The 23,579-nt window shown below is 61.7% G+C and overlaps 2 protein-coding genes and 1 non-coding gene across 4 annotated transcripts; 2 read left to right on the forward strand and 1 right to left on the reverse strand.

Annotated features, from left to right (window-relative positions):
* Positions 1–559: 559 nt before the first annotated feature.
* Positions 560–18,385, forward strand: MED24 (mediator complex subunit 24). 2 transcript variants are annotated; one of them, XM_051640595.1, is made up of 26 exons: positions 560–604; positions 781–920; positions 3,494–3,576; positions 4,038–4,076; positions 5,444–5,517; positions 6,429–6,652; positions 7,208–7,319; positions 7,755–7,905; positions 8,138–8,251; positions 8,885–8,932; positions 9,149–9,231; positions 9,598–9,684; positions 10,003–10,114; positions 10,646–10,788; positions 11,276–11,313; positions 11,908–11,990; positions 13,409–13,587; positions 13,715–13,814; positions 14,184–14,359; positions 14,464–14,728; positions 14,868–15,049; positions 15,352–15,445; positions 15,745–15,844; positions 17,553–17,630; positions 17,784–17,932; positions 18,045–18,385. In XM_051640595.1, exons 2-26 carry the CDS (start codon positions 791–793, stop codon positions 18,159–18,161), a joined length of 2,961 nt encoding a protein of 986 aa, XP_051496555.1. In that variant the 5' UTR covers positions 560–604; positions 781–790; the 3' UTR covers positions 18,162–18,385. The 2 variants fall into 2 exon arrangements, with proteins under 2 accessions (XP_051496555.1, XP_051496556.1); XM_051640596.1 differs by having other exon boundaries at positions 786–920.
* LOC127394561 (small nucleolar RNA SNORD124) lies at positions 11,560–11,666 on the forward strand. The gene has a single exon (XR_007891649.1). It is a non-coding gene; the product is annotated as a small nucleolar RNA SNORD124 (small nucleolar RNA).
* A 2,794-nt stretch (positions 18,386–21,179) lies between the features above and the next one.
* On the reverse strand, positions 21,180–22,775 carry CSF3 (colony stimulating factor 3). Its single transcript, XM_051640271.1, has 5 exons — positions 22,760–22,775; positions 22,306–22,466; positions 21,840–21,947; positions 21,543–21,689; positions 21,180–21,350 (listed from the first exon to the last, which is right to left on the reverse strand). Exons 1-5 carry the CDS (start codon positions 22,773–22,775, stop codon positions 21,180–21,182), a joined length of 603 nt encoding a protein of 200 aa, XP_051496231.1.
* Between the last annotated feature and the right edge of the window lie 804 nt (positions 22,776–23,579).

Raw genomic sequence — 23,579 nt, forward strand, 5'->3', positions numbered from 1 at the left:
TTTGCACACCCACACTTCTGCACGACCAATGTTTGCACAAACACGCGTGCGCCCACGTGTTTGCGCCCATCCACCTTTGCACGAGCTGTGCTTACACACCCACGCCTTTGCACACCCGTGTATTTCCATGCACCGTGTTTGCATGCCATCATTTGCACACCCACACCTTTGCACGCGCCAGGCTTGCACACCCCTGCCTTTACCCCCCCCACCCATTTGCACGCTCGCACCTGTGCACTCCCACGCTTTTTCACGCACCTGCTTTGCACGCCCACGCGTTTGCACGCGCGGTGCTCGCACTCTCAGGCTTCCTCTCCCTCGCTGGCACAAATCCACGCGCGCCCCATTTGCACACACCAACCTCACAACCCCGGGCCTTGCGCGCACCCCTCGCTTGCACACCCACGCTGCCTCCCCCCCCCGCCTTTGCACGCCCGGCCGTGTCACACCCTGCCCTTGCACACCCCCCGCTCCCGAACCACAACTCCCAGCATCCCCCAGCGCCGCCACGCGCCCTCACCCTCCAATCAGCGCCCGGCTTCTTGCCGGGTGCCAACATGGCGGTGCCCAGGGGTTAAGGGGAGGTTTTGCCGGCTGGGGGAAGGTGAGGGGGCACCTACCAGCGGGGGGAGAGGGTCTGCGGGGCCGGGAGGTGCGGGGCCCGGCCCTGCAGAGCCTTTCCCCCCGCTCCAGTGGGGGTCAGGCCGCGGCCTCCCTTCCCTTCAGGAATTTCGTGTCCCCCACCCCAAATACCCACCCCCTCCCCTTTTCCCTCGGCAGAGCAGCGGCCATGAAGGTGGTGAACCTGAAGCAGGCCATCCTGCAGGCCTGGAAGGAGCGCTGGAGCGATTATCAGTGGGCCATCAACATGAAGAGGTTCTTTCCTCGGGGGGCTACCTGGGACATCCTCAACTTGGCAGGTGAGGAGGGTTTGGAGGGGGGGGACACGCACCATGAGGATGGTTGGTTTGGGGGTGCTTGTTTGGGGTGTTGGCTTGTGGAGTAGGGGTTCAGGTGGCCCTGAAGATCATGGAATGGTTTGGGTTGGAAGGGAACTTTAAGATGATCTAGTCCCAACCCCCTGCATGGGCAGGGACACCTCCCACCAGCCCAGGCTGCTCCAAGCCCCATCCAACCTGCCCTTCAACACTGCCAGGGATGGGGCAGCCACAGCTTCCCTGGGCAGCCTGGGCCGGGGTCTCCCCACCCTCACACTCCCTAATTTCCTCCTTATGTCTCACCTCAATCTCCCTCTTCCAGTTTTAATCCATTCCCCCTTGTCCTCTCCCTCCCTGCCCTTGTCCCAAGTCCCTCCCCAGCTTTCCTGGAGCCCCTTCAGGCACTGGAAGGTGCTTTCAGGTCTCCCTGGGGCCTTCTCTTCTCCAGGCTGAACACCCCAACTCTCCCAGCCTGTCCCCAGAGCAGAGCTGCTCCAGCCCTCCCATCATCTCCCTGGCCTCTTCTGGACTCACTCCAACAGCTCCACATCCATCTAGTGTTGAGGACCCCAGAACTAGACCCAGCCCTTTGTTGGGGTCTTCACCAGAGCAGAGTAGAGGGGGAGAATCCCCTCCCTCACCCTTCTGGCCCCCTCCCAGGGGGGATAACAGCCCCATCTGCCTCCTCAGTGCCTGGCCAAGGGAGGGGGCAGCTCTCTGAAGGAGCCAGGTGCTGCTCCCCACCCCCCATACTAGGGTTTCTTTCCCCGTCCCTATTCAAGGGCATTTGACACAAATCCTGCCAAGCGCTGGTACCTGCTGGGCTCCACAGTTTAAAGATTTGCCAGGCTTTTCTGCCAATTATAGAAACTTGTTGCTAGGTTTGTGGTTGGTTTTTTTTCCTCCTGTGCAGCAAACGGGTGTCTATAAGTCCTGGATAAACAAACAGACACTGCTCAGGGATTGCTGTGCTGGGGGAGTTAGAGGGAAACAGCCCTGTGCTTCTCACCCCACTGAGGGGGGGAACTGGTCCCCCACGGGTGTTTTTTTCCTCCCTCTGTCCTGCTAGTGATTTTTCTGGCATGTCTGACCCATGAGAGTAGGCTTTGTCCTCACAGCTGAGCTCCCCAGGCCAGGTTTGTCCCCCTCCTGCTGTGGCCCCTGGTGAGGTCAGTGCGTGGATGTGTGTGGGAGCTGTGGGAGCAGGGTCTGGGGGACACGGTTGGCTTGAGGGCCAGTGCTGCTGCTGGCCAGCTGGTCCCAGGGCTCCCTGGTTCCTGTTCCTGGCCCAGTGGGACCAGCTCCTGCTCCGCTTGCTGAGGCAGCCAGGCCTGTGGGGTGTTTGGTGTGAGGCTGTCTGCATGTCCCCAAAAACAGGGCCAGAAATGATCAGTCCCTACAATTTCTGAAGAAACAGATTTCTCCTGGCCACCTCTTAGTCCCTGTGCCTTGTTAGCCCGGGCTTTGTTGGAGGGCAGCCCCTCTGTGAGAGGATGGGGAGGGAGCTGGGTCCCTTTTTTCCTGCTGAAAAAGAGAACATGTGGACACTGAGGCCATCCTGGCCACCAGGAGTGTTTGTGGGCACACAAGGAGGCTGCTCCCGAGGCCCTGGGGTCTGTAACAGCCGCTGCCTCCCTCACCACAGCCCCCGAGCTGTCCTTTCCCAAGCTCCTGCCTTTCAGATCTAAATGACAAAGGAGGAAAAGCTGGCACGAGCTGCCAGGATCACGGCGGTGCCCAGCAAATCGGTGCTGACACGTCTGCAGTGGGTAACAGCGTGGGGCTGGCTCGTGTTGACACTCCCTGATTAGATGGGGAGGGGAAGGCTGCCTTCTGTCCTCGAGCCGAGATGCTCTTGGCCTCAACCTCAGCCCTTGAGCAAGACCCAGGGAGTCTCCTGCTCCCACAGTTGGGATCTGCTGACGGCTGCGGCTCCTTCTCATCTTTGGGGCGACAACTTCCCCCAAGGCTCCTGCTCCCCTCTTGCATCTGGGTGCTTTGACCTACTTCCAGCCTGTGCAGCAGCCTGGGGCCTGCTTTCAGGAGGTGCTTCCTGCGCTTTGCCATAGTTCAAATGGTCAATTAAAGGCTTGACTGAGCAGATAGGATGGGCAGAGCCCCTCCAGCCCCCACAGGCAGGCAGAGGCAGCTGGGGGCAGGGAGGGCCAGACGGGGCTGAGAGGGGCTGGCTGCCCAGAGCTCAGCCCCAGGTGCCAGAGCAAGAAGTCACCTGGTGGAGGATGCAAGAGCCTCCTGAGCGGGATGTAGGAAGGAAGGGAACATGTTTGGAGAGCAGCAGGGGCTGTTTTGGGGCCAGGGTGCCCGGGGAGAGCTGAGTTAGCAGGAAGCTGCCTGAATTATTTACCAGCTCATGCTGTCAGGGATTAGAAAGTTGTGGGATTTGGTTAATTTCAGGGAAATGCAGTCACTGTGGTGAGCATAGTCTGTCTTTGCCACCTGTCCTGGGGGATGAGGGGCAGAGTGTGGCTGTGTCTGTGTCCCCACACTGTGTATGTGTTGACTGGGGACCTCCTGGCCCTTCTCTCTGTTTGCAGAGGCTCTCCTCGAGCAGGCCATGATCGGGCCCTCACCAAACCCACTCATCTTGTCTTACCTGAAGTACTCCATCAGCTCCCAGGTAACCTGCTCCCCGCAGACACTGCAGGGTGTCACCCTGCAGCCCCTGTTAGCAGGTGGGCAGAGAAACTAGGGTGGGCAGACACCCATCGGCGCCCCCCCTGGGCATGGGCTGGTGCTGGGGGAGCTCATTGCCTGTAAATACCCTCTACCCGTGGTCTGGGGTGGGAATCCTTGCCCTCCCAGAGCCTCTGCGCTTTCTCAGCGCGGCGTTTAATGTCGCCCCGAGTTTGTGTGGAACAAACCAGCCATCACCCAAAAACGTCCGTTTGGATTTGTGCCGGGTCAGCGCCCCGGCCCCGGGGACGGGCGGCGGGGCCGTGCCCTGACCTTGCTGTTCCTCAGCAACCGGCGCCGCGCTGGCAACCGGCACCCGCTGTGGTTTGGTTTTCAGTGAGTGTGTGGTTTGTCATTTTTTTTCTATGGTTGGGTTTTTTTTTTTTTTTTTTTTTTTTCTTGTAGATGGTGTCTTATTCCACGGTCCTGATGGCCATCAGCAAGGTACGGCTCTGACAGGTGCTGTGGGAGGTTTTTCTCTCTACCCACGTCCCCTGTATCCATTTCCCTCCCCGCAACTCTCACCAAATGTAGGTCAAGTGGAAAACGACATCCTCTGCTGAGTCAGCAGCGGCCAGACAGCGCAGATCAGCGCCCGGGCCCTTCCATGTCCCTCTGGGGACGGGCTGCTGCCCTGCCTGGCGGGCCCTGCTCTGCTTCTGGAGATGGTAGTGGGTGTGAAAGCCTCACCCCTCCATCCTGTGGGGCCTGGCAGGCTCCTGCCCCACAGTGTCCTGCATGTAAACCCCACCCTGGCTGTGAAAGCCACGTCCCTCTGCGGCTGGGGGGGCCGGGGCTGGTGATGGAGAAGCATCTGGCTCCCCAGTGCCTGGGCCACCTGGCCACTGTGTCCCCACACCACCGCGGTGGGGATGAGCCCTCCACAGCTACCACTGCACAGCATTTGGGGCTGCTCTGTGGGGAGTAGCTGCCCCTTGCAGGCTGTTTCAGGCCCCTCCTTCCCCAGGCACTGCCCTTGTCTGGGTAACCGCTGATCTGAAGGGGGAATAATGTAAGGGAGAATAATTTCTTTCTTCTCACCTCCTTGTAGTGGAGGAGTAAGGCGCTGGTAGCCACACTGTGCTGTGTATCTGCTCCAGCAAGGGTGGGGACCCCTCAAGCAGGGTTCAGCACCCATCTTGGGTGGTGGGCATGGTCCCAGGGGAGGGTAGAGCCAGCGTATGGCTGGCTGCCACCCAGCACAGGGGCAGTGCTGCTCCGAAGGGCACAGCCTGGTCACCATCCCCTGGTCACGCGTTGCTGCCCGTTGCGGCAGCGCTGACCTTGACAGCCGAGGCTTCCTCCTTCAGATCAGCATGGGCTGAGCACAGAGCTGCGGGCGAGCTCCGGCCCGGCAGGGTGGCCCCATCTGCTCTGCCAGGAGGCAGGGAGCTGTGCTTCTGCTGCCCACTGTCCTCTGGCCCTGCGGCCAGCCGGGCTGTTGGCACAGGCTGCTGGCCCCGCCGAGCCGGGGGTGGGCACAGGGGCTGGCACTGAGCCACGGCACGGCCACCGGCGGGGAACGGGGCTTTGGCCTCTGCTGCTGTCTCAGGGAGGATGCTGTGAAAGTCCAGCCTGGTCCCTGCTGCTGTGGCACGTTTGCCTCCTGCAACCCCGGGAGGGCGCGACCCAGCTGTCGGGCAGCTCTGACCTAGTTCTCATTCAAGTGGCTGCTGGGCCGCTGCCAGGGCGAGTGTGCCATGGCCGGCAGTGCCCGGCCCAGCCTCTCGAGGAAGGGGCTGGGTTTGTTTTTGATGCTGCTGGAGCCCGGCAGCCCCCATCTGAAATCCCTTCTTCTTCCCTTGCTCTAGTTCGATGACTTCTCCCGGGATCTGTGTGTCCAGTCGCTGCTGGAGATCATGGACATGTTTTGTGACCGTCTCAGGTATGGAGCAGACCTGCCAGCCCTGCTAACCTTTTCTGGGATAAATCTCTCTGCTGTGATATTCCTGCCCAGCTCAGGTGTTTAGGGGTAGGTGAGGGCTTCTGTCCCTTCAGAGCATTTAATTTTTCCTGTGTAGCCTCTTCCCAGGGTCCCAGCTCCATGTCTGTCTGCCAGCACTTGCAGTCCTGCCTGCGCCGCCCTGGGCGCTCCAGGCAGCTGCCTTGTTTTGCTTCGTGCTCTTCCGCTGGTGTTGCAGGACCCAGGGGAGTCCAGACAATTCAGACCACAAAAACTTTTTTAGAAAGCTCCGAAATCTTCCTGTTAACCCCTGAGAGCCTCTTCTGGGAGGCCGGAGCAGAGCGTGTGCGGCGGGGGCAGCGGGAGGAGGAGGAAGGCTGGAGGTAGCAGCTCTTCCATTATATGAAATGAAGCAGCAGCAATGAATATGCATCAGTCACAGATGTTGACAAGGAGCTGTTGCTGGCCAACTGCAGAGCCCACCACTTAATCCAGCCCCTGCCTAGGCTGATCCTCTGCTTAATTTGATCAAAACTTCTGGCCGTGATGATTTGTGCATCAGGAGGGGAAAGCGTTCACCTCTTGCAGCACATTGATCAATGCTGAGCCTCTCTTAGCGTGATAATTTGATTAGAGGCTTGGAAAGTTTCCCTGGAGTGGAGCGGCCAGAGGGGAGGCTGCCCTGGGGAGGCTTTAATTCCCCGGGCACAGCAGGGCAGCTCGTGGGCTGAGCAGGTTGGGATCTGTGGCAGAGGAACCTGGAGCCGGTAGGGCTGGGCTGGGAGTGTGGGATGTGGGTTTGGGTGCCCAAGCTGCCTTGTTTCTGTGCCTCAGTTTCTCTGGGGGCAGCACGGCCCATGGTGAGCCCGGCCCTGTTCCTCACCCCTTCCCAGCTGCCACGGCAAAGCAGAGGAGTGCATCGGGCTGTGCCGGGCGCTGATGAGTGCCCTCACCTGGCTCCTGCGCTGCGCTGCCTTCTACGCCGAGAGGCTGAAGGAGCCGCTGGAGCCGGCGGCAGCAGAGAACCAGCTGCGGATGTGTCTGGAGAGGCTGGAGAAGATGCTGAGCAGCACCAAGAACCGCGCCCTGATCCACATCGGGAAGCTGGAGGAGACATGTATGTTGCTGCCCCCGCCTTGCTCTCTGACGTGCTCGGCCCCTGGCCACTGCCAGGGCTTCCTCCTAGCCACTGCTGGCCCTGGGAGATGTCATTGCCACCTCTCCCTTCCCCCTGCCCGGCTCCTGCCGCATTGTCCCTGCAGCTCCAAGCCCATCCGTCTTCCAGCCCTGTTGCTGTAACCGTCTCCTCCCTGGCTCTGTGCCACCCTCTGCCCCCTCCCCTCCTCACTGCCCTTGGAAGAGGAGCAGAATTAATGTGAAGGCTGTGTGAGCTGTTCCTGGGCACCCAGCAGGTCCTGTGCTCTGCCAGCGTGCCTGGCACAGCCCTGCACCTTCCGCCAGTGCCAGCGTCTGGCCGAGAGGCTGTGCCAGGCTGAGCCTGGAGCAGGGGCTGCTGGGTGACACTCAGCCCCTCGGCTTGGGTTTGCAGTGGTCCACAGCTTCTGCTCCCCCAGTGGGGAGCTGCAGCCCCCTGTGCTGCCTTGGAGCCAGCCTGCCTGGCTTCTCAGTGTGTCACTGTCCCCTCCTCTGAACGCCTGCCCTCCCTCCCCAGCCTCCTGGAGCACCGTGGAGCAGTCCCTCGTCAGGCTGGGGGAGAACCTGAACAGCCTCAGCAACTCCCCACTCCGAAGCCAAGCTGACAACTGCATCTCCCTAATCAAGAGGTAGCTTTGTTGGAGGGTAGAGTGGGTCTGAACCCAGCCTCCTGCCTCCCTCCCTGTTGGCTCCCTGCTTTTCTGTCCCTTCCCACTGGGTGGTGGGCTGGGGCTGGTGGGTGGCCCTGAGGTAGGAGAGAGGACAGGGCTGCTTGGGAATCTCACCCAGGGGTTGCTTCTCTGGTGGCTCTGGAGCTTCTTGCCATCCCTCAGCTGCTCTGGCCACACCAGAACTGCTGTCCCTGCTCTGGATCCCTCCAGAGCTGCTCCCAGGGCTGGGGCTTGGCTGTGCCCAAAGGGCCCTCTGCAGGGCACGGGACCTACAAGCTGTCCTGCCCCTGAGAGATGCAGGACAGCAAAAGTCAGGGGCTTGGCTAGGAGGTGATCAGGGGAGCAAGGATCTGTCCCTGCAAGCATCTGGTGACCCTGTTGTCTCCCACCCAGCATCCCCACCATGCTCTCAGTGCACTCTGAGCAGCTGAACAAGACTGGCTTCCCCACCGTGCATGCTGTGGTGCTGCTGGAGGGGACCATGAACCTCACAGGAGAGACCCAGCCACTGGTGGAGCAGCTGATGATGGTGAAGAGGATGCAGGTACAGAAATGGCATCTTGCTCTCCTGCTCAGAGTGGTCTGGGGCTGTGGGACCAGAGCCTCTGTGCTGTGTACCTCCCTGTGCTGGTCCTGGTCCAGGGCTGTGGGCGCAGCTGCGTGGAGCAGCGTGAGCCCATCAGCACCTTTGCAGGGGGTTCAGGCTTTGGCTGTGATTGGGAGAGGCACTTTATTGCCTTTCCAGCACTGGGAAGTTTTGTCTGTGTGTCCTGCAGCACATCCCCTCCCCGCTCTTTGTGCTGGAGATCTGGAAGGCCTGTTTTGTGGGCCTCATCGAGTCCCCAGAGGGCACGGAGGAGCTGAAGTGGACAGCCTTCACCTTCCTGAAGGTAGGGCCCAGCTGTGCCACCAGCACAGCGCTCAGAGCCCCAGGCCTGCCCCTGCCTTGTCCCTGTGCCCCTTGCTGGGCCCTGGCAGAGCCACCAGTTCTCTCCCACACCCCAGCTGAGCCCACAGCAGCTCTTCTGCAACCCACTGTGCATCAGCTTTGCTGTCCAGGGCCTCTTCTCAGTCCAGCCCCGCTTTGTTTTGCTTTCCCAAGGGGCTGTGGGGAACTCATGGCCTTTGAAGTATGTCACAGCAGCCTGGGGGCCTAGGCTGCCCCATCTCCATGGTGTGCAGCCCTGGAGCAGTCTGTCTCACCTCCTCGCTTGTACCAGACAAAAGGGATCTGTCTGTCATTTCAGACCTGACACACTCTCTGGCCTGTGCTGGGCTCCTGCACAGCCTCATGTCTCCAGCCTGGCTGTTGTGAGGTGGCTGTGCCCTGTGGCATGGTGGAAGGACCCTGCAGAGGGGAGGTGTGGGGACAAAGTCCCCAGGGCACACAGCCTGCTCCAGGAGTGCTCCTTTCCTTCCTGGGGCTGGGGAAGCAGCTGCTCACAGGCGTGTTTTGCAGGGAGGTCCTGACTGCAGAGCAGGGTCTGGTTCAGTCAGTCATGTCCCTGCCCTGTGTCTTTCAGATCCCCCAGGTCCTGGTTAAGCTCAAGAAGTATCCCCAGGGGGACAGGGTGAGTCTCGAGGGCTGTGGTGTGTGCACAAGTGAGCTGTGTTTGTCACAATGGTGCTGGTGCCTGGCCAAGGCTGCACGGGGGGTGGCTGAGGTGGGAAACAGTCGGTGTCCCAACAGCCTTCCTCTAAGGGAGGAGGGGGCCTGGGAAGGGAGGGTGGGCTTGTGTGGGTAGCTCTTGGCTTGTGTGGACAGCTCTTGGCTTGGTGTTCCCCAGGATTTCACTGAGGATGTGAACTGTGCCTTTGAGTTCCTGCTGAAGCTGACTCCTCTGCTCGACAAAGTGGATCAGCGGTGCAAGTGGGTGCCCAGGGCTGACCTGCAGCTCCATCAGCCTCTGGCCAGGCTGTGCTACAGCCACCCTGTCCCCTCTGCAGGGAGTCGTGGTGCCAGGGCAGCTCCTGGCAGGGCTTGTTGAGTTTCTGATCCAATTCCTTCTTTCCGAGGACCTGACGCTGCCAAATGAGCAAGGCAGTGAGCGGCTGACAGCTGGTTCATGTGCGGGGGATAATGTGTGATATCTGGAGCTGCTTGTGGCCCTGCAGCATCCTCAGAGGGGTGGGAGCAGGGCCAGGAGGGCAGCCCAGGAGCCCTCCAGCCCTGGGGCACTGCCTGGGGCCACAGGAATACTGTCCCTCGGGCTAACAGCTCTCGTCTCTCCTTCAGCTGCAACTGCATGAGTCAGCTCCTGCAGGAGTGCAACAAGCACGGGCTGCTTTCTGAGGCCAACATGACCAACCTGATTGACAAACGGTACAGCCCCCTCGGGAGTCTGGGTCACTGCTGGGGCTGGAGCACTTTGCCTTGCTGTCCTTCCCGGGGGGAGCACAAAGGACCAGCTGTGGTGCCACTGACTGTCCTGCAGCTGGTGGTGGCCTGGAGGGACATGGCTTTGCTTTTGGTGTCAGATTAAGTCCAGCAAAGTCTGTCCTCTCAGAGTGGCAGCTGGTGGCGGCCTGAGGTGGTGGCCTTTCCTTGGGAGTGTTGAGGGTGGAGGTTGGTGGGAGGTGGGGAGGAGTGAGGCTGGGTGACAAATTCCTGTTCACTGGCCCTTCTCTGCGGATCCCCCAGGAAGGCAGACAGGGAACACGCTCCGCACTTGAAGTCAGAAGAGAACGCCAACATCCAGCCAAACCCGGGGCTCATCCTGCGGGCCGAGCCCACTGTCACCAACATCCTGAAGGTGAGTCCCCTCCCACATCCCTGCTGGGCTCAGCCCCAGAGCCTGTTTCCAGCAGCACCGGTCTCAGCAGGCAGCCGGGGTGCTTGGGAGATGCCTGATCTCCCCCTAGGATGGAGTGGAGGAGTCACTCCCAGACAAGGAGACCAGGAGCTCTCTGTCTCCTTCCCAGGAAGCCAGAGGAGCTGTCAGGCCACATGTCAGTGCCAGAAGCCTGAGCCTGGCCAGCTCTGCCTGTCCTGCTCTCAGCCACGTCCCCAGGGGAATCTTCCCTCATCCCCGGGGACTCCCCCCTGTCCCTGTGTCACTCTCACTGAGCTTGAGAGGTTGTTTTGCTGCCGGTTGTGCTGCTCTGGTGCCCTGCAGTGCTGGAGGCATGGGGGGCTCCACCCCTTAAGCCTCCACATGTCCCTGCTCACCAGGGCCTTACAGGGCAGCTCTGGCAGCCGATCAACTCTGCCCCTGGAGCTGGAGTTTTTGCTGCTCTGTAGCACACATTCCCCGTGACTTGTCTTTCCTCTCTTTTTCTTGTAGACCATGGATGCGGATCACTCCAAGTCCCCTGAGGGTTTGCTGGGGGTCTTGGGTCACATGCTGTCTGGGAAGAGCCTGGACCTGCTGCTGGCAGCGGCGGCAGCGACGGGCAAACTGAAATCCTTTGCTCGGAAGTTCATCAAGTGAGTGTCCGCCCAGACAGCACCATTCAGGGTGATGCGCGGGGCTGGGGTCAGCAGGCAGCCCCCCAGAGTCTGCCCCAGACAGGGCTGGATCCAGCAGAGCCCTGGGGAGGGCTGGGATCCTGGGCGACACTGTGCCCTGCAGCACCCCGTCTCCTTTGTTTCTGCAGAGAGTGGAAGTCGAGTTGGTTTGAGGGTGGTGTGAGATGCTGGGAGGGGATGTGCTGGGCTGGCTGGGTGTGGGGACCAGCAGCTGCTGGACCTGTTCTGCTGCAGGGAGCAGAAGGAGGAGGTGGCTCGTCCCTGCTGTGCCCGAGGGTGTCTGCAGAGCTGGGCTCCTGCCCACCCTCCTCCGCCAAGCAGGGCGCTGGGAGGGGGTGCAGGGAGGGGTCTGCAGGCAGGGCAGCCCCTGCCTCACCCGGGGGTGGGGAGAGGTCTGTTTCATGTGATGATCACATTTCTTGGTGGTTCTTTCTGTCCCCTCTAGGCTGAATGAATTCACGAAGCAGATCACCGGGGAAGGCTGTAAGTGTGTGTGTGTGCCCGTGGGGGGGGTTGTTCGAGCTGTGCTCCCCCTGCCGGAGTCTGGGGGCCCAGCTGGATGGAGCTGGGACTGGCTGTGGCACCAGAGCAAGCCCAGATCAGGGCTCCTGCTGCTCTCCTGCATGGAACACGTGTGTCCATCCCGAATGCAGGGTGTTCCCTGCCTGTTCCTTGCTCTTTCCCCCCAGCCCAGTCCATGGGGCCCCTCGGGGCCAGCCCTGCCCTGGCTCCCTCCCTGGAAGGGGTGATGTGTCAGCACAGAGCCCGAGATAAGGACTCTGACTGCATTTGTGTGTGATGAAACTTCTGAGTGCTCTGACCTTCCACAGCATGGGGGGAGCCCAGGGCTGGCAGAGAAGGGGGGGCCAGAGATGCTTTGGGGGCTCGAGCAGAGGCAAATGGGGTGGGGGAGGCACTTGGCACATTCCCTGGAACCCTCGTTTTCACACAAGCAGTTGAGGGGTTACAAGAGCTGCCTGGAGGGAGCGGGATCCTGGCCCCTGAGCTCCCAAGGCTCTGGCTGCCTCCTGGTGCCAAGCCTGGAGATCCCCAAGGTCTTTGTTTCTCCTCCCTCAGCCAAAGGAGCCCCCGTTCGGGCCCTGCTCTTCGACATCTCGTTCCTCATGCTGTGCCATGTGGCCCAGACCTATGGCTCAGAGGTAGGCATCTGCAGGGTTGGGGGTGATCCGCTGGGAATTCTTTGCTGTGAGGGTGGTGAGACCCTGGCCCAGGTTGCCCAGAGAAGCTGTGGCTGCCCCATCCCTGGCAGTGTTGAAGGGCAGGTTGGATGGGGCTTGAAGCAACCTGGGCTGGTGGGAGGTGTCCCTGCCCATGCAGGGGGGTTGGGACTGGATGTGCTTTAAGGTCCCTTCTGACCCAAACCAGTCTGTGATTCCATGATCCTCAGGGATGGAGCTCTGACCTTGCCAGTGCAGCCTGTGCTGTGGCCTGCCAGCCTCCTCTAGTGGCCAGCCTGCCACCACTGTCCCCGTGTCCCCACAGCCACCCTGCTGCCTGAGCATGAAGTGCTTGTTGCCTTTCCCTGGTTGGGGTCAAAATCCACCCCTGCAGGATCTGGGTGGCAGGCTGGCTGCAGCCTTCCCTGGCCTCTGGTTCTGCTCTGTCCCAGTGCCGTGGTACCGCTGGGCACGCTGCCCTGCCCCGGCTGGTGCTGAGCTCACTGGATTTTTCCCAGTTTTGCCCCTCTGGTTTGGCACTGGGTGGGGGGGGTCACGCAGTCAGGCTGAGCCTCAGCCCTCCCCCATGAGAGGAGGAGCTTGCAGCCCCACTCAGGAAACAGCACTTGGGTTGCATGAAAACTTTCCAGGTTTCAACATCTGCGTGTGCTGGGACGTGAAACGATACCGAAACACCGGGAGCGTGGGGAGGGAGCGAAGGGCCCGGGGGGGCTGGGGAGGGGGGGTCCTGGCTGGAGGCAGCTGGGAGCGGACGTGCCCGGGGCTGTCTGCTGAGGTCTCATCCTCTCTCTCTGGCCCAGAGTGATTTTCCTGACCAGCTGCTGCTGAACAGATGTGCAAAACTTTTTTGTTTTTTGACAAAAATAGTGTCCCCGGGGTGGTGGCGGCTGAAGGGAGGAAGCGGCGTGAGGGATTCCCAGCTTGTGTCCCCCCCCGGGAGCCCCCCGAGCTGGGCTGTGTGTCCTGACCCCGGGCTGTGCCCTCTGACCCCGTGGAGCTGTGGGGCCAGCCAGGAGCCCGGGCACAGCTCAGTGACAGGCGAACAAGTGGCCCTGTCTGGGCAGGACAGGGTGACCCCACTGCTGCAGCTCCTCGTGCCTGGTCCTGGCCTGGCATCTCCCCGAGGGAAGCTGTTGGGGTGCTGCTCTGGGAGCCCGGGAGTCCTCTGCTGGAGGGGGACAACCTCAGCCCACAGACTGGAAACCAGTGCCTTACTGGGGGCAGACCAGTGCCTGCCTCTCCGTGCAGGCCACAGGGTGGCGCTGATCCCCTGGCTGTGAGCTCCCCGTGGTGGGGGTCCCACCCCAGGGCAGGGGTCCCCAGCAGGGTCCCTGCGGGGTGCAGTTGCCTGGCAGCTCCCTGTGCCACTTCCCTTCCAGGTGATCCTGTCGGAGTCGAGCCCGCCGGGTGAGGTGCCCTTCTTTGAGACCTGGATGCTGACCTGCATGCCTGAGGAGGGCAAGATCCTCAACCCCGACCACCCCTGCTTCCGCCCCGACTCCACCAAGGTGGAGTCCCTGGTCGCCCTCCTCAACAACTCCTCCGAGATGAAGCTGGTGTAAGAGCTCAGCCTGGGTGCCCACCCTGCCAGGCTGGGGCAGACCAGGAGCACCCACCATCTCTTCCCTGGCCCTGGGGCTGCTCTGAACCAGTGTCTGACCCCCCTCCCTCCCTCTTCCCCACAGGCAGATGAAGTGGCATGAGGCATGTCTGAGCATCTCGGCTGCCATCCTGGAGATTCTCAATGCCTGGGAGAATGGTGTCCTCACCTTTGAGTCTATCCAGGTGGGCCTGACAGGAGGATTGTGTGGGGTGGAGCAGAGGCACTGGTGCTGCGCTGGGTCCTGAGGAGGGGCCAAGACTGGAGCTGGGCAGGGCTCCCCTGTCCTGCCCTGAACATCCTGCAGCCACCGTGGAGCTTGCTGGCTCCTTCCTGGGTTGGGTGGGGAGCTCACATGGCTCCAGCCCCTTGATGCTGCCCCAAACTGTCCTGTTGGTGGCAGTGGGGCTAGTAGGGATGGATTCACCCCATGGAGGAGAGAAAGGCCTGGTTTCTGCAGCCGGGGCCCACAGCCCTGGGAGGTGACGCTGAGGTAAAGCCTGTGCCACCACACATCCGTGCTCATCCACCTCCGCTCCTGATTCCTCTCCTAGAAAATCACAGACAACATCAAGGGGAAGGTGTGCAGCATGGCAGTGTGTGCCGTGGCCTGGCTGGTGGCTCATGTCCGCATGCTGGGCTTGGATGAGCGGGAGAAGTCCCTGCAGATGATCCGGCAGCTGGCGACCCCCCTGTACGGAGAGAACACCCTGCAGTTCTACAACGAGCGGTGAGATCCGGGGCTCCGGGCCCCCTGTCCTGCCCCTGCTCTGCCCTGGGCTCCTGCCCCTCTGCTGCCCAGGCCCTGTGTGACCCCATCCTTCTCTGCCACAGCGTGGTGATCATGAGCTCCATCCTGGAGCACATGTGTGCGGATGTCCTGCAGCAGACGGCCACACAGATCAAGTTCCCCTCCACGGGCATGGACACCATCCCCTACTGGAACCTGCTGCCCCCCAAGAAGCCCATCAAGGAGGTGCTGACGACTGTGTTCACCAAGGTGCTGGAGAAGGGTTGGGTGGACAGTCGCTCCATCCACATCTTCGACACCCTGCTACACATGGGGGGTGTCTACTGGTTCTGCAACAACTTGGTCAAGGTAGGAGGAAGAGGAGCAGGGGGGTGTCTGCCACCCCCGGCCCTGTGGCTGGGTGTCCAGCCCAGGACTGCTGGGTCTGGCCCACGTGCTGCTCCTGGTTGTGCCTGTGCCACCCCCAGCCCTGCCCTCTGCCCTGCAGGAGCTGCTGAAGGAGACCCGGAAGGAGCACACGCTGCGGGCTGTGGAGCTGCTCTATGCCATCTTCTGCCTGGACATGCAGCAGCTGACGCTGACCCTGCTGGGCCACATCCTGCCCAACCTGCTGACAGACTCCTCCAAGTGGCACACGCTCATGGACCCACCGGGAAAGGCCCTGGCCAAGTAAGACCCCAGACCCACCAGTACCTTTTCCTTGGGGGCGGGTGGGCCTGTCTGTGGAGTCAGGGAGATGATCCATGCTGGGACAGGAGTCCTGTTTGCCCAGTTCCCGCTCTGACCTAGGCACAGGGCCAGCAGGACCAGACACACTGCTGTCCTGGGCCCCATTCCCTGCTGCCCCTCACTGAAGAGGGACCTGCCATGTCCCATCCCAGCATATGTTCTGATCTTTGCCATCTTTCCTTGCTCACTCACCGTCACCCAGGTGGGCTGACAGCACCTCAGTGTCCCTGCTCTGTCCCCAGGCTCTCCGTCTGGTGTGCCCTGAGCTCCTACTCCTCCCACAACAAGGTCCAGGTGTCCACCCGGCAGAAGAAGAGGCACCGAGAGGATATTGAGGTGTGTCCAGCATGGAGAGGGGTTTGGCTGGAGCACAAGGGTGGGCAGTTTCTATGGGAGAGGGTGGTGGCAGGAGAAGTGGATGGCTGAGACCAGACCCTTGCCAAGGTTCTCCTTCTGGGGAAGGGGGGCTGTACTGAGCTGGTGGACCCAGACTAAGATTCTCTGGCTGAACAGAGATCATAGCCCTGGGCCATGGGGTGGTGCAGAGCCCAAGGTGGGTCATCAGTCTGAGGGAGGGGGCCAGGGCCCCCCTCAAAGAGGGGCTGGTGGGACTGAACCATCTTCCCCTCCCCCAGGATTACATCAGCCTGTTCCCTCTGGATGACACGCAGCCCTCCAAGCTCATGCGCCTGCTGAGCTCCAACGAGGAGGATGCCAACAGCCTCTCCAGCCCCAGTAAGTGCAGGGGGGTCAGCTTCTGGTGAGGGGGACCCTCCTGCCTCACTGCCTGTTTCTGGCTGGGAAATGTGTATTGGCACAGAAACGTGGCTCTTCCCGAGCTGGCCAGGGGAAGGTTTAGAGAGCTTGGGTGTGTTTTGATGAGTTACGCTGGAGCTTTTGCACTTGGAAGAGGCCAAGCTCTTTATTTCTCTTATCAGAAGAACTTAGGAAGGGGGCAGGGTTACATCTTCCCCCCTGACATTGCCATCCAACCCAGAGTGTCACACATGAGGGGCTCGGGGAGGTTTCCTTGGAGCCTCGTCACCCCCAGCCAGTCCATGTGGGACCAACATCCTGGTGTTCTGCAGCACAAGGTAGCAGGAGGTGACATTCCTGATGGCTGTGGCCAAATCCTGAAATTCCACTCCTGTTAACAAGGCAGTGAACAAGGGGATGAGTCTTCCTGTGTCCACGCGGAGCCGCAGGTTGCAACAGCTCCGGCAGGATGTTCCAGGGGGTGTCCATGCCCTCCTGCCTGGCCAGGGGTGTCACTACTCCCACAGCTGTTGTCTGGACTCCTGAGCAGTGAATCAGGATGTTTCTTGGTCATTGTTTCTCCTGATGCCCTTTATCTAAAGTTATGCTTTTGTTTTCTAGTTCTTGACACATCCATCAACCTGTGGTTTTGCTTGGTTTCATTGCTGTTGAAATGTGGGGTTTTCCCTTTATTTCACGATCTTTTTTTAACTTTGGAGGCAGTTCCACCTCATCCCAGTGACATTCAGGACTTTTTTGGGCTGTTTGCTGCAGCGATGTGGAAATGCTGCTTCCTGCCGCAGCCCCATAACTCATGTGATTCCATGAGAAAAGTGTGGGAGGGATTTATTTGGGGAGCATCCTCGGAGCAGCCCAAGGTGGGTCCTGCTGGCTTTGGTAGTAGCTGTGTCCTATGGGGTCTGCACAAAAGCCTTCCCAGGAGATTCCCATCCTGTTGGACCAGAGATAGTTTGGTTCCCCTGTCCCAGGAGCACCCAGCAGTGCTGCAGAGTTTGGGTCAGATAAATCCCCTTGGCCTGTCCAAGATTTGCTGTGAGTCCATTGGACGTGCAGCTTGGTAGCTAAATCATGTGCTGAGAGGGAGCTGTGAGGGCTGCTGTGCAGCTGGGAACATCTGGCTGGCTCGGCCTTGCATCACTTTTCTCCCCATTGTGACATCCCATGACACTCCTGGTGCTCGTGGAGCCTCAGGGACAATCCCTGCTGCAGTGCCAGCCCAGCAGGAAGGCACAGGCACAGCCTCCCTTGTGATGTTGATCGTTTGGAAATGTCATTAAACTCAGGCTCGAAATACATGTGGCTTGTACGAGGGAAGTGTCACTGCCCAGGAGCAGTGGTGGCAGTGTGTGGAGCCCTCTTTGGGCTGCTGAGCTCCCTCATGCCTGGGGCATGTGTGGGCCTGCACCCCTCAGAGAGGGACAGTGACCATGGTGGCTGTCCCTGCTGCATGGCTCTGGTGCCCCCGGGCAGCAAAGCCTCTGCTCGTTTGGCTGGCGGGGACCCCAGTCCAGACCTCTGCCATGCCACAGGGTAGCTCCACCTGGAGCACAAGGGTTGGACAAGCCCAAATGGCCAGAGCTGGCCAAGGTGGGCACGTTGGCACAGCCAAGAGGGTTGAGAGGCTGTCCCAGGCTCCCCCACCTGCCACTGCTCTCCTCCCCAACAGATCGCTCCATGAGCAGCTCTCTCTCTGCCTCCCAGCTGCACACCATCAGCATGAAGGACCCGCTCAACAGGGTGCTGGGTAAGGGGGCTGGACCCTGGCAGCAAGGCCTGGCCGTGGGGGGACCTGACTGTGGGGGGATGCAGTGGGGACCTGTCCCCTGTGCAAGAGGCTTGGGCCACTCCCCAGCCTCCCTGACCCAGCCTGAGTTTTGATATCTCCTTGTCTCCACAGCAAACCTCTTCCTGCTCATCTCCTCCATCCTGGGAGCCAAGACGGCTGGAACCCACACCCAGTTTGTCCAGTGGTTCATGGAGGAGTGTGTGGACTGCCTGGAGCAGGGCAGCCGCGGCAGCATCCTGCAGTTCATGCCCTTCACCATGGTGAGTTCTGTGGCCCTGGCGTCCTCCCTGCTCACAGGGGACAGGCAGGCACGACAGGACAGTCCCCCTGCCTGGCTCTGATGTGACTCAGCCACGTTCCTTCTCCGGGCAGGTTTCAGAGCTGGTGAAAGTGTCCACCATGTCCAGTCCCAAAATTGTGCTGGCCATCACGGATCTCAGCCTGCCCCTGGGACGCCGCGTCGCTGCCAAGGCCATCGCTGCCCTGTGAGCTGCACCTCCCTCCTGCCGTGCAGGAGAGGGCAGCTGGTCAGCCACTGGGAAATCCAGGAGAGCCTGGATACTGGGACAGCCTCTCCAGCACCATGCACTTGGTTGGCCCTGCCTGGGGGCTGCTTTTCTCCCCTTGCTGCCTCCTGATGGGCTTTCAGAGACTGAGACACCCCCCTCTGCTTTTTTTTTCTATAATTAATTCTGTCCTTTTGTAGAACCAGACTTTGTTTCTGTTTGTTTCCCTGCCCACAGCCCTGGGGATCCCCGAAACCCTCATCTCAGGGTGAGCTTGATGCGGGGGTGATGGGACACCAAGTGGGTACAACCTGTGCTGGGTGGGAAAATCCTGCTCACACCATTGCTGACCCCTGAGCAGCCGGGAGGGTGGGGGGCTGCCCACGGTGCTCTGCGTGGGATGTGAGTGGGTGGGGTGGGGCTGCTGGGAAATTCCTCCACGTGAGCCGGAGTTCACGCCTGTCCCTGGCTGTGAGCTCAGCACTCTGGGGAGTGACCAGCCCCCTGTGCAGGGCTGTCCTGGCACCATCCGCTGGTCTGGGGCTGAATCTACTGGTAACTGTCACCAAATCCTGCCCCTGAGGGGGTGCTGGGATCAGGTGGCTTCACCTTGGCTCCTTTCATTGATGTTTTGTGCTTGACTCAGGAGGAGAAGGGAGTAGAGCTGGGGCCCACTGCCCAGCCCAGGCCTGGGCTCAGCCTCTCCCCCTGCCCCCGGGATTACTGGGGTTCCCAGCCCCTGAGCTGAGGTGAGTGTGTGGTGGTGCTGGGGAAGAGGCAGTGCCGCAGGGTTTGGGTCAGTGCTGGCTAAGGAGAAGTAGTGGGATGGTGACTTGGGGCCTTCCTGCTCCCTGCCGGCTCTGGGATGGTCCCAGCTCTTGGCTGCTCACTTTGCTGGAGGACATGACCCTGCTGTGGTCAGCAGAGGAGCCTGGTGGCACGAGCTGGGCTGGGCTGGCACCTCTGCCCTGGCCCAGCGGCAGCCCCAGCTCGCCCAGGGGCGGCTCTTTACCGTTAGCCCGGATCAAAGAGCAGGACCAGGAGCTCTTGGCCTTCCAGCTCTGTCAATATTTGCCGGCGGCAGCCCCAGTGCTCGGTGCTTCACCTTCCAGGAAAGGGCTGGAGCAGAAGGGGTTTCCTGTAAGTGCTGATAAGCCGGGGCTGGAAGGAGCTGCAGCTCTGCGGTTGCTTTCCTGGGAGCTGCTGCTGGCAGAGTGTGTGGTGAGGGCCTGGGACATGGTGGTGGGTGGCGGGGGGGGCTCCAGCCTTGTGTCTGCCCCTTCCCAGGGCTGGGAAGTTGGGGGAAAGCAGGAACAGGGCCCCCCTGGCACCCACTCAAGCTTGGCTGTGACTGAGCTGGGTGTGGTGCAGGGATGCTGGTGGTCATGGGATGGGAGCATGGGACCAGTGGGAGGAAACGGGGCAGGGTCAGCACGTGGTGGCCAGACACCCCCAAGGAGAGGCTGTGGGATGGCAGCAGGGGCTTGCTGTGGCAGGAGGAGGAGATGGCTAGGGCTCCTGGCTCTGTGGCTTCATGCAGGCACATCTGTTGCTTTTCCCACTGCTGGGCCTCTCATCCCAGCATGGTGGGTCCAGGAGGACTCCAGGCATGTCCCTGGGCAGCTCCGGGGCAGATTTCCCGTGTAGCAGCTGCAAAAGGGGCAGGGCCAGGCCCCCTGCCCCACTACTGCCACAAGCTCCAGGACCCCCGGTGAGGGCACAGCACCCAGGTGGGCTCTGCAGAGCCCTGGGCACTCATCACACCTGTGCTGGCCCTCCCAGCACGGGCTGGGGATGCTCTGTGGTGCCTCTGGGGGTGAGTTCCCCTCAGCTGCCGGCAGGTCCCGGCGCGGTGCTGCTGCCAGGGCTGCTCCCGGGATGCTGCCCCTGGCTCAGCGCTTTTGGGCACTGCTGCTTTCTAGGAATCGGCTGTTGCTCAAGCCGCCCTGCTGGGTGTGGGAGGAAGCTGCCTCCCCAGAGCCCCCCCTGCCCCCCAGCTGCTTCCTGGCCCTCAGGGGACGTGTGCCACATTGCAGGGGGCCTCGGGGGCTGTTTTCCACTGAGCCAATCTCAGAGACCGTGGTGGAAATGCTCCTGTTCCCTCGCGCCCCGGCCACGCAGGGACCCTCCCCCCCAGGCAGAAGAGGCGGGCAGCCCGCATGTTGGAGCAAAAAATAGACTTTATTTCCATTTTTATCACATATAAAAAAAAATAGCCAATGTTTTTCTGGGGCTCACCCAGCTGCAGCAATAAATAAAGTACAAAACAGGCCCCGTGTGAGCCCGGCTGTGAAATTTCCGAGGGTCAGATACGGCTGCGGGGGCCGGGGGGGGCGGCGCGGGGCTGTGCCGGGCTCGCGGCGCCCAGGGGAGGGTGCAAATAACTTAAACTGCAATAAATACACCGGGTTTAGCAGGGAAGGGGAGCGGGCACGCAGCCCCCCAAAGGAAAAGCCTCATCCCGGGAGGCTGCTGCGTCCCTCCTGCACGTCCGTCCTCCCCTTCCTCCCTCTTACCTAATGGCTAATAAATATTAATTAGTGTAACTAAGCCTAATAGAAATAACACCCCTCAGATCTATCTATCCCTGCGGGCTGCAGCCCGGGCAGGGAGATGCTCTGAAGTATCTTCATCTGAAGATGGATTCCCCAGGGCGGGCGGGATGCTGCAGGGATACCCTGGGGAAACTGAGGCACACACAGTGCCTGCAGCAGCGGGGCTGGGCAGGGCAGAGCACCAGCTGCGGGGGCTCAGCCCAGCTCCCGAACCTCGTAGCAGAGATACGCTTTTGTTTAAATATTAAACAAGGGCGATGCTGCGCACAGGTACCCGTGCGCGGTGGTACCGCAGGGCTGGCTGCCCTGCTCGGGGCTGGGGGAGCCTCCCCAGCCCCATAAATATTAAATAGCGATAAATATTAAATAAGCGGAAAAGCCGGAAGCTCCCAGGGACGGGAGCTCGGGCTCGGACATCAATAAATAGGGAGGGCGGGGCCGGGGGGTCAGAGGTGGGCGAGGTGCCGCAGCGCCCGGTACGCTGTCTCCAGGAACCGCTGGAAGTTGGCCAGGATGAAGAAGCCGCCGACCTGGTGGTGGAAGTCGGAGGAGAAGGCGGGGAGGGGACCCCGGTCCTCGGCGGGGTAGGTCACCGTGGCCAGGCCCAGGTCCTCCATCTGCAGCCGGGCAGGGGGGTGGGCGTCAGCTCCGGACCCAGGGACGCCCCAGAGCCCCGCACGGTCCCGTTGGTGCCCGTGGAGCTGGTGCCAGCCCAGGGATGCAAAGCCCGTGTCCCTGCCGTGCCCGCCCAGTCCCCCTGGGATTCAGACCCCGTGTCCCTGCCGTGCCCACCCCGTCTCTCCCCTCACCTGCTGCTGGATGTTGGAGGAGAGGTTGGCAGTGTCCAGCTGCAGGGTCTCCACCAGCCCGGCCTGCCCGGGCAGCAGCTCCAGGACGGCGGCCAGGGAGCCCCGGTAGGCGCGGAGCCCAGCGCGGATCTGACTGAAGCAGGCGTCCTGCGGGGGGCACGGCGCGGTCAGGGGGCTCGGCACAGCCCGGCCACCGCGCCCCGAGCCACGGCGAGCTCCGGGCTGCCGCGGGCAGCGGCGAGGCTGCAGGGGCTGAGACCGGCCAGCTCGTGGCAGGGATGAGCTGCCTGCACTCACCGCCTGGAAGGTGCGGCTGTGACATTGCTCCAGAGGTGCCCGCGTGATGCCCAGGTCCTGCTGCACCAGCAGCAGCTCTTCCTCCTTGCACAGCTGGAAGGTGTCACACTACGGCCGAGGGGGACGGGGGGGTCAGGGTGGCAGGAGGACCCCAACACCCTGTCCCTGCCTGCAGGATCCCTTAGAGCCCAGCCAAGAGGAGGGAGGGGATGTGGTGGACCAGCCACCCGGTGAGATGGGGACTGAAGAAGAGCAAACCACTGCCCAGCTGGCATGTCCCCAGGGAGGCCCCCAAGTGTTCCCAAGGGTCATGGCCCCTGAGAGTGCCCCAGGACCCCAGGGCTGGGCAGTGCTGGCTCCCAGCCTCATGGTGCCGATAAGGCCGGGGAGGGGAAGGTCAGCTTATCTGTGACCCCGCAGCAGCCACAGCTGCTGTTCCCCCCTCCGTATAACCCTGGGGACTCACCACTGCCTGCTGCAGCACAGCCACGTCCCCCTTGATCTTGCGGGTGAACTCGAGGTTCTTGTGCAGGAAGAGCTGGAAATCTTGGTCCCCTGAGAGCTCGGCCAGCGGGGCCCCGTCCAGCGCCTGCCACAGCAGCGCACCCAGCAGCAGCGCCAGCCCACCTGAGGGCAGGGGACAGTGGCTCAGCACCCACCCGGGACCGGCTTCCCAACCCTGCACCAAGGGTTGGGATCAGCACCCAGGACCCCTGCCCCAGGAATTGTGGCACTAGCACAGGCTGGGGAAGGGGCAGGGACCACCACCCTGGTGTCCCATGGGGCTGTGGGTGTGCAGGTGCAGCGAGAGGTCTGGGTGCTCAGGAGCAGCGGGTGCTGCAGGTAGAGTGCATGCTGTGGGTGCAATGAGTGCTGTGGGGGCTCTGGAGGCAGCGGGTGCTAGGGCTGCAGGTACTCACGGGTGAGGGTGCACATGGTGCCCAGCTTCGTGTCTCCTCCTCGGGGTAAGGGCCGGCCCGGCACCGCGCGCTCCTGCCCCGGCTCTGGGCGGCCTCATCGATCATTTATAGCGGACGCTGGGGATTCACACTGATGTGGCAACAGTGGCGATTGCTTCAGTGTCTTAATCACCAACATGCAAATCCTGTGAGCCGGGAGCTCCTGCCGCTGCCCGTGCTGCGCTGCCTGAGGGGCTTTCCCGGGGCTGGGGGGCAGCGGCGTCCCCCGGTGCGGTGGTGGGTGCCCGGGACAGCCCTGGCATCGGGGCGGGTGCTGGGATGGGGCTGGTGGTGACACATTAACCAGCTGGACAGTGCCCAGCACGGCGGGGTCACTAGTGGGTGACTGGTGGCTTTTCTCAGCTGGTGTCCCTTTGGGCTCACTGCCATCCCCAGGCCCAGGTGGGCCTCTCCCCCCGCCCCCCCCCAGCAGTACAAGCCCCTCACCCCAGTTTCAGGGCTGGGACCTTCACGGTGGTGGGACTAGGCAGAGGTGGTCAAGGTGACTGGGCCACGATCTGTGTCCTGTGCCGAGCACACCAGGACTCCCTTGGGACCCCCTTGGCTTGGGGCCTCCTCCCCTCCTGCTCCTTCGGGGAAGCAGCTGCCAGGGCAGCCCCGGAGCGGGGCCGGCTGCTCCCTGCCCCTCCGCTCTGATGTGGGAATTTTGGCTTGTACCGCTTCCCGCAAGTGATTCCAGGAGGATACACTGGACTGGTGCCAGCTGGGCCGGCTCCTACCTGGCAGGGGCCAGCTGGGGCACGGGGGCACCCACTGACCC

Source organism: Apus apus, chromosome 25 (assembly GCF_020740795.1).
Source record: "Apus apus isolate bApuApu2 chromosome 25, bApuApu2.pri.cur, whole genome shotgun sequence".
Classification (NCBI taxonomy): domain Eukaryota; kingdom Metazoa; phylum Chordata; class Aves; order Apodiformes; family Apodidae; genus Apus; species Apus apus.